This window comes from Sciurus vulgaris (assembly GCF_902686455.1).
Source record: "Sciurus vulgaris genome assembly, chromosome: 15".
Classification (NCBI taxonomy): domain Eukaryota; kingdom Metazoa; phylum Chordata; class Mammalia; order Rodentia; family Sciuridae; genus Sciurus; species Sciurus vulgaris.
Window position 1 is genome coordinate 55,598,714 of NC_136476.1, and position 14,500 is coordinate 55,613,213.

General features: G+C 47.9%; 1 protein-coding gene across 4 annotated transcripts in view; it reads left to right on the plus strand.

Annotated features, from left to right (window-relative positions):
- Window positions 1-4,483: 4,483 nt before the first annotated feature.
- LOC306645223 (stimulated by retinoic acid gene 6 protein-like) overlaps window positions 4,484-14,500 on the plus strand; it is a 43,306-nt gene continuing 33,289 nt past the window's right edge. For all 4 annotated transcript variants that reach the window (XM_079112698.1, XM_079112699.1, XM_079112701.1 and 1 more), the window contains exons 1-2: window positions 4,484-4,621; window positions 4,999-5,194. In XM_079112698.1, coding sequence (XP_078968824.1) covers window positions 5,175-5,194 — 20 coding nt within the window. In that variant the 5' untranslated portion in view covers window positions 4,484-4,621; window positions 4,999-5,174. The remainder of the gene's footprint in view (window positions 4,622-4,998; window positions 5,195-14,500) is intronic.

The following is a 14,500-nucleotide window of genomic DNA, read 5'->3' on the forward strand; positions in this document are numbered from 1 at the left end:
CAGGTCCCCAGCCTGGCCCCACCTGCTTGGAAGCTTGGAAATGGTGCAACCCCAATTTGGCCACAGTGGCTCAGCCTGTATTGATGTCTGATATACTGCCATTTTACAGGAGGAGGGGAAGGGGCCAGAGAGGATGAGCCTTTGCAGAAAGGTCTTCCTGCTTCCCATTTCAGCATCTTCCTAGAGCTTCAACCAAAATGTAGTGTCGACTGTGGTCGTCTGTGGCAAAGCGCCACCTTGTGGCCAATTCCAGAATTACATATACAGGAATGGCAGTTCCTCAGACATCCATCCGCCAACGTTTCCTAATTATTAGGAGTCAAAGTATTGGAATAAACAGTTCTTGGTCAAGAAGAGAGAACAGAAATACACAGATAAATCACAAAATGCAAAGAGGTATGAGTCTTTCTGCAGCAACAGAGTTGGCAAAGGGGAGTCAGAGATTTCAGAGATGACACCTGAGCTGGCTCAGGTAGGTTGAAGGATCTTCAAGGTCACCTGCTGACATCCTCACTAACCCAAGGGGACAACTGCAGCATGGAATAGAAATGGACTTGCTCAAGTTTTCTGTCTGAGTTTTCTGTAGCTGTAGCAGAATACCTGAGGCTAGGTAACTTATAGAGAAATGAAGTTTATTTTGGTTCATGACTCTGGTGGCTGGGAAGTCCAAGAGCATGGTGCCAACATCTTCTTAGCTTCTGCAGAGGGTCTTGTGTTGCTTCAATGCATGGCAGGAAGTGGAAATGCAAGGGAGTGTGTGTGAGAGATGCAAAACACGAGGGGGCCTTGCTTTATAACAACAGTAACAAATCCAGCCCTGTGAGAGTGAAAACCCACACATATGAAGCCCACTTAATGACCTCATTGCCTCTTAAAGACCCCACTCCCAAACACCACCACAAAAGCAAAGTGCGACACGAGTTTCATTATCTTAACTCCACACAGCCCTTAGGCATGGGGGGCGAGGACCTCGGTTTCTGGGAGTCCCAACCCCGAGCTCTTTTTCCTCACATGGTGGGCCTTCCGTTAAATGGATCCTGTTCCTGGTGTGCTAGAAGTGAACTTCGCAGGACCTGATCTTCTGCCCATCTGTCCCCATGTAGCCCCATCACAGTAATTTGTCACAACCAGCTTTCTGGTCCAGTCATTTCTTCCCTGTTCTCCGCATTCCACCTGGGTGAGACTGCACAACACTAAAACTCTCCCCGGAGAGGACACTGCGTAAGCCAGGCCGTTGGCTGACCTGGGAAGAAGGAACAGGCGTGACCCCAGAGCGTCTACCCTTAGGAACTGGCGTGGTTCTCGGTGCATAGGTACTTCTACAAATCGGTGAGTAAGGAGAGAGAAGGTGGATGGGCCCTGAGAGGTTAGCCCCAGTTTCCCTGCAGAGTTCAGAGCTGAGGCTTCTCTAGAATCATCTGGAAAGACAAACTGGGGTCAGATCACAAAGACCACTAGGCGGCTTGGCTTTATTTTACCAGGAGGTAGAAGCCAACCTTGTCTGTGAACAGAGAAGAAATGGAATGGAAATATAAATTAGTTTTATTCTGTTTGATGGTTGTTTCTAACATTTATTTTTCTGGTTGTAAAAGTTATGCCGGAAGAGCATTGGATTAGGCGAGGACGTTTTGAGTCCCAGCTGTGATGTCACACCCCACCTGTGACATCTAGACCCGTCACTTCTCAGACAGTCCCACCCCTGACAGCCACAGGCGTTAGTGAAGAAACTGCCCTGGGTCTTCCAAGCATCTGGTTGCTTTGTTTCTGAATTTATAAGAGCCCTCTCCAAACAGGATAAATAGAGGCTGTCCTGATGATAAGCACCCAACACACGGGAGACAAGCACAGTCTTCATGAGGGGCTGTTGACTTTCCTTCTGTGACATCGCCTAAATTCTGAGACTTGCTAAATACAGGGGTCAAAAATACTACCTTCCTAAACTGGTTTTTGGTGTAGTTTGACATCTCTGCCAGTGGGTGGCACTCTTGCACAGCTCCTAGGAAGAGGTCTCTAGTGGAGTGCTGTAAGGCTCTGTTCTACTCATTGTCCTTTATCACCAAGACCGGTGAAATCAGTCTTCAAATGCCCCAAATCCAAAAACAGAATCAATAAACATTGGCTAGAACAAGCATGATTCAAGAGACTTCATAGGTTTTCATGGGGAAGAGAAATTAGATGTTGAAATGTTCTGGAGATACAGATCGAATTGTTTGGATTCAACGCTGAAATGCCAAAGCCTGGGAGAAGGGCAATTCCCCACACAGAGTTACCAGGTTCCATGTGTTGAGCTTCAGGTCTGGGTCCTTATTACTATGGACAAAATTTCCTTGACGCTTGAATGTAAGCTTCTAAGAATAAATGTCTTAGCTTCTCTCCATTTTAAAGTGGCTGCCTTCCCAACCTCCCGGGGAAGTTTGTGACCATCAATAATGACTCTTTGTTAATGGTGTAAAGAGGAATTGTAGCACAGAGAGGAAAACCACCTTGATCACCCAAGAATTGAAAATATTCATCTCAGCCTGGGTGACAGAGGCAGGAAGCACCGGCAGGTGGGCGCTCTGGGAAGAGATAGCATCTCCCTGTGCCTGGAAGGAGAAGAGCTTTGGATTTTTTCATCTGGGCAACATAACAGAGAGGCACCAAGATCGGCCTCTCTGGGGGAAGCCGAGGGCCTGGGCTAGAGGAAGTACGTTTGCAGGGCTTTGCTGGTGGCACCCAGGAGGAGCTCTGCTGCGCTCAGTCTTCGTATGTCTCCTTCACGTCTTTCTTGCCTCCTGTTCATTTTGAGAAGAAACATTTGCAGAGCCTTTCTGGTGTCCCAGATGTGCCAACTCATATCGGGTTGTGGCTTCCAAGCCACAGGATCTGTCAGGGGAGCTGGGACTTGGACAATATCAGGTGGGATGTGATTGTGCACTCAGCATCCCAGCTGGTGCCTGGCACATAGTAGGTCCCCAAGAATAGTTAATGCTCTTGGAGTGCTTACCATGTGTCAAGCACTCTGCTGAGAATTTCGTGTCTTAGCTCATCGCAACTTCACATGTTATGGTCTGGATTTGGAATGTCCCCCAAAAGTTCATATGTTGAAAGCATGGTCCCCAATACAGAAGGTTCAGAGGTGGGGCTTTTAGACAGTGATTGGATTGTGAGGCTCTGACTTCATAATTTGGTGGACTAACCTATTTATAACTGAATAAACTACTAGGAGGTGGAAGTTAGTTGGAGTAAGGAGGTCGCTGGGGTCTTGACCTGGAAGGGTTTACCTTCTCTCCTGGCTGCCATGAGCTGAGCCGCTTTCCTCCGCCATGCTCTTCCTCCATGATGTTCTGCTTCACCTCAGGCCCAGAGCAAAAGGAGTCAGCCAGCTGCAGACTGAAACCTTTCAAACTGTGAACCCAAATAAACTTTTCCTCCTTTAAGTTTTTTATGTCAGGTATTTTGTTCACAGTGACACATGCCCATGAGGTAGGTGTAACTCATCCCAGTTAAAACAGAGGCTCCAAAAGGTTGACAATGTAGCTTGCCTATAGTTGCACAATTAATAAATTGTGGAGTCAGTTCCCAAGTCCACACTCTGAACCACACTGCACCAGACTTATCTCCATAAGTGTGTGCTAAGTAAAAATATACAGAAGCCCTACATCCATGACACAAGAGGTGAGTAGACTAAGCCCAGACTACACTGTAGTGATCAGAAGACACTTCCAGGGCTGGGGAGATAGCTCAGTTGGTAGAGTGCTTGCCTTGTAAGCACAAGGCCCTGGGTTCGATCCCCAGCACCCCCCCCCCCAAAAAAAAAAAAAAAAAAAAAAAAGAAGACACTTCCAGGCAGATACTGTGTCAAGAGGGGACTCAATGAACAAAAATGGTGCTGTGATCAGGATGGGTAGAGGCAGGGGTAAAGGAAGCAGGTGGGTGACACAAATGGCCAGGCTTTGTCAGTTGTGGTGCCTGTTCACTGCTTCTGTGGCCCCTCTCCTGCTCCATTGCAGCTGATCAGATTGGGGTGTTATGGTCTGAATTGTGACAGCCCCAAATTCATACACTAAAGTTTTCACTCTCAGTACTTTAGAACATGTTCTAAGGTCATGCCATATTTGGACATAGGATCATTAAAGAGGTATTTCAATTAAAATGAGAACTTTTCCTTAACAGAAAGGACCTTTTCCTTAACATGAGATGGACAAGCCCCCAGTCTGTGCCACATTAGACAGCCACATGAGCTACTGTAACAAATAAGCCCCACACATGGTTAGAATATTACAAGAAAACTTTATTTCTTGCTCATGGACTAGTCTATTGGGGGACAGTCTATAGGGGGAAATTTTCTCTGCATGGTAAATCAAGGACCCGGACTCCTTAAATCTTGTGATTTCACTTCCCGTAGAGCCTTGGAGTCCAATCAGCAGATGGGGAAGAAGGAAACAGACAGCCTTGCTCCTTAACCACATTGGTGCAGAAGTGGCATGCATCACTTCCGCTCCTGGCCGGTGGGTGAAACCCCGTCCTGCATTAGCTCCCTAGTATGGTCCTGCCTGGGAAGATCCCACCCAGAAACTGCCTTATTTTCTGCACAGGGAGCAGGAAGAGCTGCAGACAGACAGTTGGCTCTGCCATGCAGGTGGGGTTCTGTTCTGAACTTGTCTCCAGCCCCTTCTCCCAGCAAGTGGGCTGCCTCGTTTCCAAAGGGAACCAGCAAGTCAGTGGGACTAGTTTACTGCTTTGAGGCAGAGTCCTACTTTATTGCCTATAATAATTTTTACAGCTAGTCAAAGGGGACACAGATGTGGGGCAAAGCTTTGATAACGTAGGGGGCTGGAAGGCAGTGTGGGGTTGCTGGACGGCAGGGTGGTGGGGGCTGAACAGGACAGCAGTAAGGGGAGTGACAAGGAGAGAAGTTCCTGCTTTTGCAACATGGGCAGGGGAGGAAGGGCAGAAGAATAGCCAGTGGTGTTGTGAAACCAGGGAAAGGGTTGCTCACCTGCTCTCATCTCTCAGGTAAATGTTTGACTGGATATTTGTCTGTTGGGTGCTGGGAAGAGAATTGGACAGAACACCAGCCTGGAGGAAGCAGTCATAACCAGGAGCCCCAAGGAGCCCCAGGAACAACCCTGAGACATTCCATCCACCAGCACATTGCCCACCTGGGCTTCAGGTGGCCTGTTCCCAGCCAGATGCTCACTGCAAACGCAAGGTGAGCACCAGGGAATGAGGCTGGACTGAGACAACTGCATGTCCCAGGCACCTGTCCTCTTCTATGTTGATGGATGGAAACTGGGAGGAAGCATGGTTTAGGTAATGCACAGGTGGGCTGGCATGGAGGAGAGAACCGGGAGAGGTTCCTGGGTCGGTTCCTTTCATCTTTACTTCAGAGCCACAGTGGGTGAACAGAGCCCAGAGGTGGACTTAGAGGATCCTAGGTTCAGATCCCAACTCTGCAATTCCTGACCTCAGTTTCTTCATCTATCAATCAGGGGGAATAGCCCCTGTAACATGGTGCCCGTTGACCAGCCTTTCCCTGTCCCCATGCCCCTCCCCTCTCCCGGCTCTGATAGACATTTTCTACCCTTTACTTGTATGAGATCAGCCTTTTTGGATTGCACATATGAATGAGATAATGAGTGTTTGCCTCTAAGTGTCTGGTTTCTTTCACTTAACATAGCATCCTCCAGGTTCTTCTGTGTTGTCTTACATGATAGGATTTCCCCATTCTCTGTCCGCAGTGTGTTGATATACATTTTCTTTGCCTTTTCACCTGCTGTTGGATATTTAGCTTGATTCCCTATCTTGACTTTTGTGAATAGTGTTGCAATATATTTTGGCTTGCTGGTATTTTTTTTTTTTTTTTTGTACTGGGGATTGAACTCAGGGGCACTCAACCACTGAGCCACATCCCCAGCCCTATTTTGTATTTTATTTAGAGACAGGGTCCCGCTGAGTTGCTTAGTGCCTTGCTTTTGCTGAGGCTGGCTTTGAACTTCTGATCCTCCTGTCTCAACCTGCTGGTATCTTTTTGATGTTAGCAATTTCATTTCTTTTGAATATATATATACCCAGTAAGTAATGGGGTTGTTGGATCCCGGGGTCATTCTAATTGTGTTTTTTTGAGGGATCTTCCTATTGTTTCCACATGGCCGTGCTGATTCACATTCCCACCCGCCGTGTGTGAGAGTTCCCTTTTCTCCTCATCCTGGCCTGTCTCTCTGTGAGCTGCTCTAACAGGAGTGAGGTTAGCCCACGGCTTGCGAAGATCACGTGGGAAAGGCTGACATCTGTGAAGTCCTGCCCAGATGGCGGGAATCAAGAATTCTTACTCTAACATGGAAATCTTTGAGATCCAAGAACTCTAAGATATAACAACAATAAAAGTAGGACCATCACCTCCCGGTGCCATAGTGCCTGTTTAGAACATTAGGGACATTTCATTCTGTAGAAGACAAAAGAGAAAGAAGGAGCCAGGAAAACCCAGTCAGGTTTGAAGACACTTAAAAAAGGAGACACCTGTGGTCCCAGGCACAGAAAAGGAGGGAGGGAGCCTGGGAGCAGCGGCAGGAGGATAGCAGATGGTGGGGGTGGGGAATGCTTGAAGGACAGGTGGACGGAGAGGGCTAAGTGTCAGCTGGAGGTGGGTGGGGATGTGGAGCTGGAGAGTCTGAGGGGACCTGTTCTTTGCTCCTGTTCTGCCCAGCGGGGCTCTGTGGCTGGAGAGAAGGGAGAGGCTGCGGGTTTTAGAAAGGTCCCTCAGATCCAGGTGGAGAAGAGGTTGGAGGTAGCAGGTGGGGCAGAAGGCTACTGTGATAGTCTCAGTGAAGATGACGGTGGCCAGGACTAAGGTGGTGGCTTTGGGCATGGACAGATGTGACTGGATTTGGCAGGGAAGGAGAGGCAGTGATTTGGGCCTCTGATTTGGACGGATGGGTGTATAGCGTTGCCCTCATGAGGCGAGGACTCCAGAGGAGGAGAGGCTGGTGGGAGTATTTGGGTGGGACAGACTGGACTGAGGTACACATGGGACACCTAGAAAGACACCCAGGATACAGGAAATCGCCCTGCGATCCAAACCCAGAGACCTCTCCAGTTGTGCCCTCTGGGCCCTTGACCGTCCTGTGAAGTCAACACCAGCCCCCAAGAGCCTCCATCCCTGCCTCCCAGGACCTCCTCCTCATCATGGTCATCTCTCTGGACATGGTCCATCTGGTCAGGTCCCTTCTTGCATGGCAGCCTCAGGCCTGAGTGTGTTGCTCAGATTTGTCTACCAGTTAAGAGGAGGGGCTCACTGAGGAGCCCAGACATGAAACCATGATCAGCATCTTCATGTACTTTAGTGCTGAATGTTTCCTGTCTAAGAACTATCACAAGGGTTAAGGTTCCAGCTCGTCACTCAGTAGCTGAGTGATTTGGGGCTTTCTTTTTTTACCTCCTCAAAGCCCCAGTTTTCTCATCTGTGCAGTGGGGATACATGCTGCCTAGGCTGTGGAAGGACTCGGTGGGATAATAACCGGAAGGACCTCAGCCCCTTATGTGGCACGTGGCGAGCATTCAACAAGCAATAGCTGTTACTACTATGTCTAGTGGGTGAAAAGAAATGAAAATGAGTGTTGCTTTATTTTATAATTAAGGATGGTAGGGAGGAGTGCCAGGTGGCACTCGCCTGTAATCTCAGTGACTCGGGAGGCTGAGGCAGGAGGAGCTCAAGTTCAAGGCCAGCCTGGGCAACTTAGCAGGACCCTGTCTTGAAATAAAATGCTAATAAGGACTGGGGTGTAGCTCTGAGGTGGTCAAGTCCCACCCGCCTGCGCCTCCAGGTTCGATGAAGAAGAAGAAGGAGAAGAAGAATGATAGAAAAATGGATTTTTGTCTTTCTCGAGCACCCTTATTTTTTTCATGGCAGCATCACCTGAGCTTTTAAACTCGCATGCAAACACCCCATGCATGTCGTCAAGAGGAAGGGCACCAGCCCGGAGCCAACCAAGCCCAGATGTATAGTAAACTGAACATGGATGACCAGGTCACAGCAAGGAGAAGAGAACAGAGACCCGGACCCAGGGAGAGGAGGAGAGGCCCCAGAAGAAGATGGAGTAGACACGAGCGTGTGTGCCACTCTGCAGTGTCTTCCTTGATGCTCAGAGTCAGAGGAAATGGCACACGTAGGGACAAACCGACAGACAGAGCGACAGGCAGAGTCACACTACGATCTGGGAGACCAAGAGGCAGACCTGAAGGGGAGGAAGGAACTGAGAAGAAAACAGAAATAGTCTGGGTTCTGTGGTATTTGTGGGCTTCATTTGTTTCATTTGAAAAACTTAAACTTTTCACTGTCGTTGCGTCGGGGATTTCAGTTTTGGAAAAGGTTTGCTTCCTCCTGTGGATTCTTGCGGCTGTGTCCAGGTGACCTGGTGCATGAGTTCGAACTCTTACCCGTTGTGCTGTTCTCTTGGCTTCGTTCTGAGGGAGCTCGGACTACTCTGTCCACAGGAGCTAGAAAGGGGAGAGTCGTGGAATTCGATGGTCGGAAGTTAGATGATGGTTCAGGTTGTCAGAGCTCAGAGCCTGGCTCCCTGGCTTGCTAACTTGGACAAGGTTCTTTTCTTTTGGTGCCTCAGTTTCTTCATCTGTGAAATGGGGTGATGAATAGTGCCTTTCTCACAGGGCTGTTGTGAGGATGAGATTAGTTAATAAGCGTACCACTCGTAGACCTTGGCTTGGATCTCAAGGGATGTTAGCATGCCCTCTGTTTAGGAAATAGCAGTGAGCCTCTACTGTGCCCAGGGGCTGGGCCCAAGCTGCGCTCCTGGAGATGAAGGAGAAGGGTGCCAACCCTCAAGGAGCTCCTCATCCAGTGAGGGACACAGACCCTCAAACAGTGGACTGGTTGCTGTGACAGTGTGTCACTCTCAATTCACCAGTGACCAAGCAAAACTCGTGGGTCCTCTGAGCCTAATGAGCCACTGCATTCAATAACAGAGTTAAGATCCATTTTCCTGGCCTGGCCTCTTTGTCAGAGGATCAGAAGAGGCCAGCGGATGGAGGCAGGGATCTGGGCCATTCTGGGCAAAGGTATGGGGCCACCTTTCCAGCAGCATGGAAATGTAAGATTGGTCATGGGGGCAGGCGTGGGCCGTGGCTTTGGCTACTGGTTAACCAGGTGGGGGACTGCAATCCACAGCGTGGCCAGGGCCCAAGAGCAGGAGCCCCTGACGCTCCCAGCCCTGCTGACCATGACACCCACTGGAGGAGGCTGGGGAGGGACCGGAAGGCAGATGTGAGGAAGGGCAGAGGTTGCTCAGCCTGGAGAAGGGCCCGCAGGCCCTCGGGGGACACAGGAGCAGCCAGGGTCTGCAGAGGCAGAAGCATAACTAGTGGCGTCTCCTTTCAGCTTTGCAGAGGGAGAAACACTTTTTATTGGTCAGAGCTGCCCACGAGCAGTGAGGGACACGGGGAGAGAAACGTCACTCTTCCTGTCCAGGGCACAAAGGGGCACTCAATTCTCCTTGGACCTGATCCTCCCAGCACCTTGAAGGGAGGCAGTGGACCTTTCCAGGAAGAGAAGAGCGAGGCCTAGGGAGGGGCGTGGCTCGCCCGGGGTCCCACGGCAGCTGTGTGGTGGGACTTGCCCTCAGTCTGCCTACCTCCAAAGCCAGCCCTTTCCCCACGGGGCCCCAAGGATTCGAAAGAGGAAGTTGGCCTTCGGAGGTCAGAAGTGTCCAGATGGAGCTTCCTAGCTCTCCCATGGGGGCTGGGGGTGGGCAGGAGGCAGCCAAACTTGACATGGGGTTGGATTGTGAGCAGGAGTGGATGGGGGTGCTTTACATGGTGGGGGACAGGGTGCAGCTTGGTCACCTGCAGGCAGGACAGCCTTCTCCCTCTCCCTCCGCCTCTCTTTCCGCCTTCCCTCCCTCCTTTCCCTAGGTCAGGTCAGTAAGCACTTGTTTGGATTTGCAATGTACCTTGACTCAAGTCAGAAGCCGAGGTAGGGGTGGGTGGGGGTGGTTCATGTTCAATTTTGAATAAAACATGCTTCTAGTTTTTGAAAATCCCATGACCTAAAGATGAGAGTTTAGAATGAGAAACGCACATGTAACCGGAGGCAGAAGTACTGATGCTGGAGAGGGGCTGGCGGGACAGCGACCCTTCGACCCCTGAGGGGAAGGAGAGGGAGTGTCTGGCTGAGGGAATGAGCCAGGAGGCCATGGCCCGCGTTCCAGAGAGAGAAGATAAGGCCGAGCTGACCTTTCCAAATGACCTCATTGCTATCTACACCTCTAAGCAAGTTCTGGAGTTTGTAGACCTGCAACTCAGAGACACATGCTTGCTGAATGTGTCACGGAGCAGAGGCCTTCAGGGACTGATGGGCCCCTGGCAGTCATCTGATCCTCGAGTTTTTTTTTTTTTTTTTTTTTTTTTCAAACAGCTGGCTGCAGCCAATAGTGGGCTGTCAAGTTAATTTAGTGGTTATGACCAGCGTTTTGCAAAATGAAATGGTCAGACCAGAAATGTGTGAATCAAATTAGGAATACCAGAGAGCACCAAGCATAGTAAGGGCATTGTTTTATGAGAATTTATTTTACATGCACACACACACACACACACCTGAACCGGGCCATCACTGCAATTGTGTGTTGTGTGTAACACATACAAATGTGACGGGTAGTCAAAAAATTTAGAAACACCTACCTAGCCCAATCTGTTCGTTTTACAGAGCAGGGACTTGTATAATATGGAGGAGAGAGGGCTGGCGTACTAGCTTCCTCTGTGTCCTTGCTCTAAACTTAGCTTTCTCCTGATCATTGTTACTGTTTACCCCACCCTCCAATTTTGAACATCTCAGTTGTTCTAGGCCATACCCAAGTTCAGGATCACATCTGCCAGTGTGAGCTAGGAAGCATGTCATATCTGACCCCCTGAAAGGAAGGTGGCATACTTACACAAAACTTTATTATAAATCATTTTTATATAGCAGACATATCACACAATTTACACATCATAATACAATATGCTGTGCTCTTTATTACATATTCCCTATAGCTGATTAATTTGTGCAGAATGCTTTAATTGATTTTTGCTGTGCCCTGGTGCCTGTAGCCAACCTATGATTACAGCTGATCCATGAGCCTGCTTTCGACATGACTGTTGGTTGACATTTCTATTTACATTAATGAGTAAGACAAGAGTGAACCACGGAAGACATTGGTCAGAATCTCATTTGTCTATTGGTTGCCAGGAGCTACTTCTTTGCTGAGTGGGATAAGAGTTTTTGAGTCCTGGGAGAATATTCCTCAAAAAAAGAAAAAAAAATAGACATCTCTGTTTTGCTATTCACAGTGTCAAGGCTACATACATAGTATGTTTTAAAATCGGCCTTGTTAGCATTTCTCCATTACTTTATAGACAATCTACAAAACAATAATCCCAGCCCCAGTTGGTGGAGATTGCGGGTTCTCGCAGTGTAACACTCCCACATGGCTGATGTCACACTGCATGATGTCCCTGAGTGTGGAGACAGAGATGAGCAGTCATGCACCCTGACACATGCGGCTCTCCTCTCACATACACAGGAGAGTGAAAGGTAGCGAAATAATTAGGAAGAGATGAATTGGGGCCTTTAGTACTTTTGTGTTTAATATAACTTAATTGTAAGTTTGTATGATCTAATTTTTGGCAATTGCGGTGTTTAACTTCCTTGCAAAGATCCTGCTCATGTGACAGTCGGTTTTTCCAATCTGGCAACCACTTCAGGGTCTGAGGTGGGATTCTGCAGACTCACGGGATTCACGAAGAGGAACCCCTAACACAGGGTGCTGGGTTGCCAGTCATCCCATGGATGCCTACGTGCACAGACTTACAGACACACACGGACACACAGAGACACATACACACATGGAACACTCAGACAGACACACATACACACATGTGGACACACTCATACAGACACACAGATACATGCAACATGGACGTACACACACGGATACATACACAGACACCTACACACACACACACACACACACACACACACAAAGGCACACTGTACCCACCTCTTCCTCCTCTCCCAACCCTCCTGTGTACCAAGCATCCTTTCTGCTACCCACAAGGTGGTCAGCACCCTGCCCACTGAACCTGCTGAGAGGAACCTGAACTGGTCAGGGGCTGTGTGGCATTCCCTGGTCACTGCCCCTCCCTGGGCCTCAGCTTCCCGAGGAAGGTTTCCATGGGATTAATAAACATCTTCTCAGACTCTGTTTACCAGGTGCTGGACTAGACTCAGGGTTGGCAACGAGTCAACAGCTGCCTGGAAGGCCAGGGAACTCTGGGAGCTGGGGAAGGGAGGCGGGGGATTGCAGGGGCGCTGGCTCCAACCTCACCTCCTTCCGGGCAAGTCTTCAGACCTGTCCTGGTTTTCAGTTCTTCATTTTAAAAAGGGGCTAGTGCAACCCTAGTTATGTAAGATTCTTATAAAGTTAAATCTTAGTGTAAGATTCTTATAAAGATTAAATTAGATAATACAAATAGAGGAGAGTGCCTAGCACATAGGGACACACAGTCGACGGAGGCTGCTTATCCTGGGTTTATCCCATTACTGCAGAGCGAGCACTGTTAGCACCCACAGAAGCAGAAGGATTGTGGGAGACCCTCCAACCCCAGGAGACCATCCCTGCTGAGGTGCTGGAGAGGAAGATAGGAGGACAGATAACTATGTTCTGGATGTATGTAGATACATGTCCATATGCAGCCTGACCCCAACGGCTTTATATTCAATTTCTTTAACTTCAATGAAAGATTTGTGCATTTTGCTCTATCCCCCAACAGACCTTGTATATCGTCACTTGACGCTGATTCCATGGACAGTTCCCCTTCTAAATGGCCTTCCACTCTTTGGGACAGCATTTGGTCTCCCCCAATGGAAAACGCAGCAGGCTCATCCCTTCCACGCGTGTCAGTTGCTGTCTACAGCTTTATGCGCTGGGGATAGATACGCAGCTGTTGAGTGATATATCTCTGTTGTATTTTATGTGGAAAATTCAGAAAAGCATAAAGAAAAAGAAAGTGGAGTGGCCTCCCAATCCCAACACCCAGAGGTGACCACTCTTTCAACTCAGTATTGTATTGTTTTATAGTCTTTTAATTTTTTGATTAACAGTGTATCATAAGCACCTTTTCAAGCCACTCTCTGTGTTAGGCAGGTCTCGTAGAGTAAGGGGTGCCATTTGGTCACTGCCTGGTAGCTTCAACAAGTCCCCCGGAGCAACCCTGGGCTCACCAGGAAGCACACGAGAAATGGACTCAGTGGCCCTCTCACTTGGGCTGACCCTAGTGCACGCGGATCTGTCACTGCACTGCTGGACTGTGAACTTAGTCAGGGGGCAGGCTGCAGCTCTGGACTCCTACAGAGCTATGTAGACCTCCCCTGAAAGAACTGTCACTAATGCCGGTCTAACTCCTGACTTAGCCCCTCCACGCAGGAGACGGGCCCAGCAGTGATTCTGTCCAGGCAAGGTCAGCCATTAAAAAGAATTAGACGACCCTGTATATACTGGCATGAATGATTTCCTTTATTTAGTAAATGAAAAACCAAGTTTAATCTGATCCCGTTTTTTTGCTTAAAAAATGAAGTAGGTTATAAACATAATTTTGGAAGGAGAAAAGATTTTCATTTACTACTTTCTATACTTGCAAAGATATTGAAGGTTTTGCAATGAGCATATATTTTATTTAAAATTTTATGCACATATATGAGGGAGGGAGGGAGGAAGAGAGAGCCCTTAGTACTCTAAGTTCATACCTTTAAGCCCTTCTCTGATTATGTCCTTAGCTTATGTTTCTTAGAAGTAGAATTCCTGGAAATGGAATTGTGGCATCTTAAAGATTCTTGGTATACATTGCAAAATGAATCCTCAGAATGGCTAGACCCATTTACACCATGACCCCCAGTCAGTGAATACCAACTGCCTTAGCCCTCAATACCGCTGGGTAACTATTTACAATAGATCCCAATTTCATAGATCAGGTAGCGTTTCATCTAAACTTTTTCTTTCATTACTAGTTGAATTCTAGGTATTTATTTATTTATTTTCACTTTTTAAAAAATTTATTTTATTGTAAACAAATGGGATACATGTTGTTTCTGTTTGTACATGGAGTAACAGCATATCATTTGCATATTCATACATTTACATAGAGTAATGATGTTTGATTCATTCCGTTATTTTTTCCTTCCCCCCACCCCTCCCACCTCTCTTTTCACTCTATAAACACAGTCCCTCCTTCCTCCATTCTTGCCCCCCTCCCACCCCCCATTATGTGTCATCATCCGCTTATCAGTGAGATCATTCGTCTTTTGGATTTTTGAGATTGGCTTATCTCACTTAACATGATATTCTCCAATTTCATCCATTTGCCTGCAAATGCCATAATTTTATTATTCTTTATACCTGAGTAATATTCCATTGTGTATCTATATATATATATATATATATACACATCACATATATATATATGTGTGTGT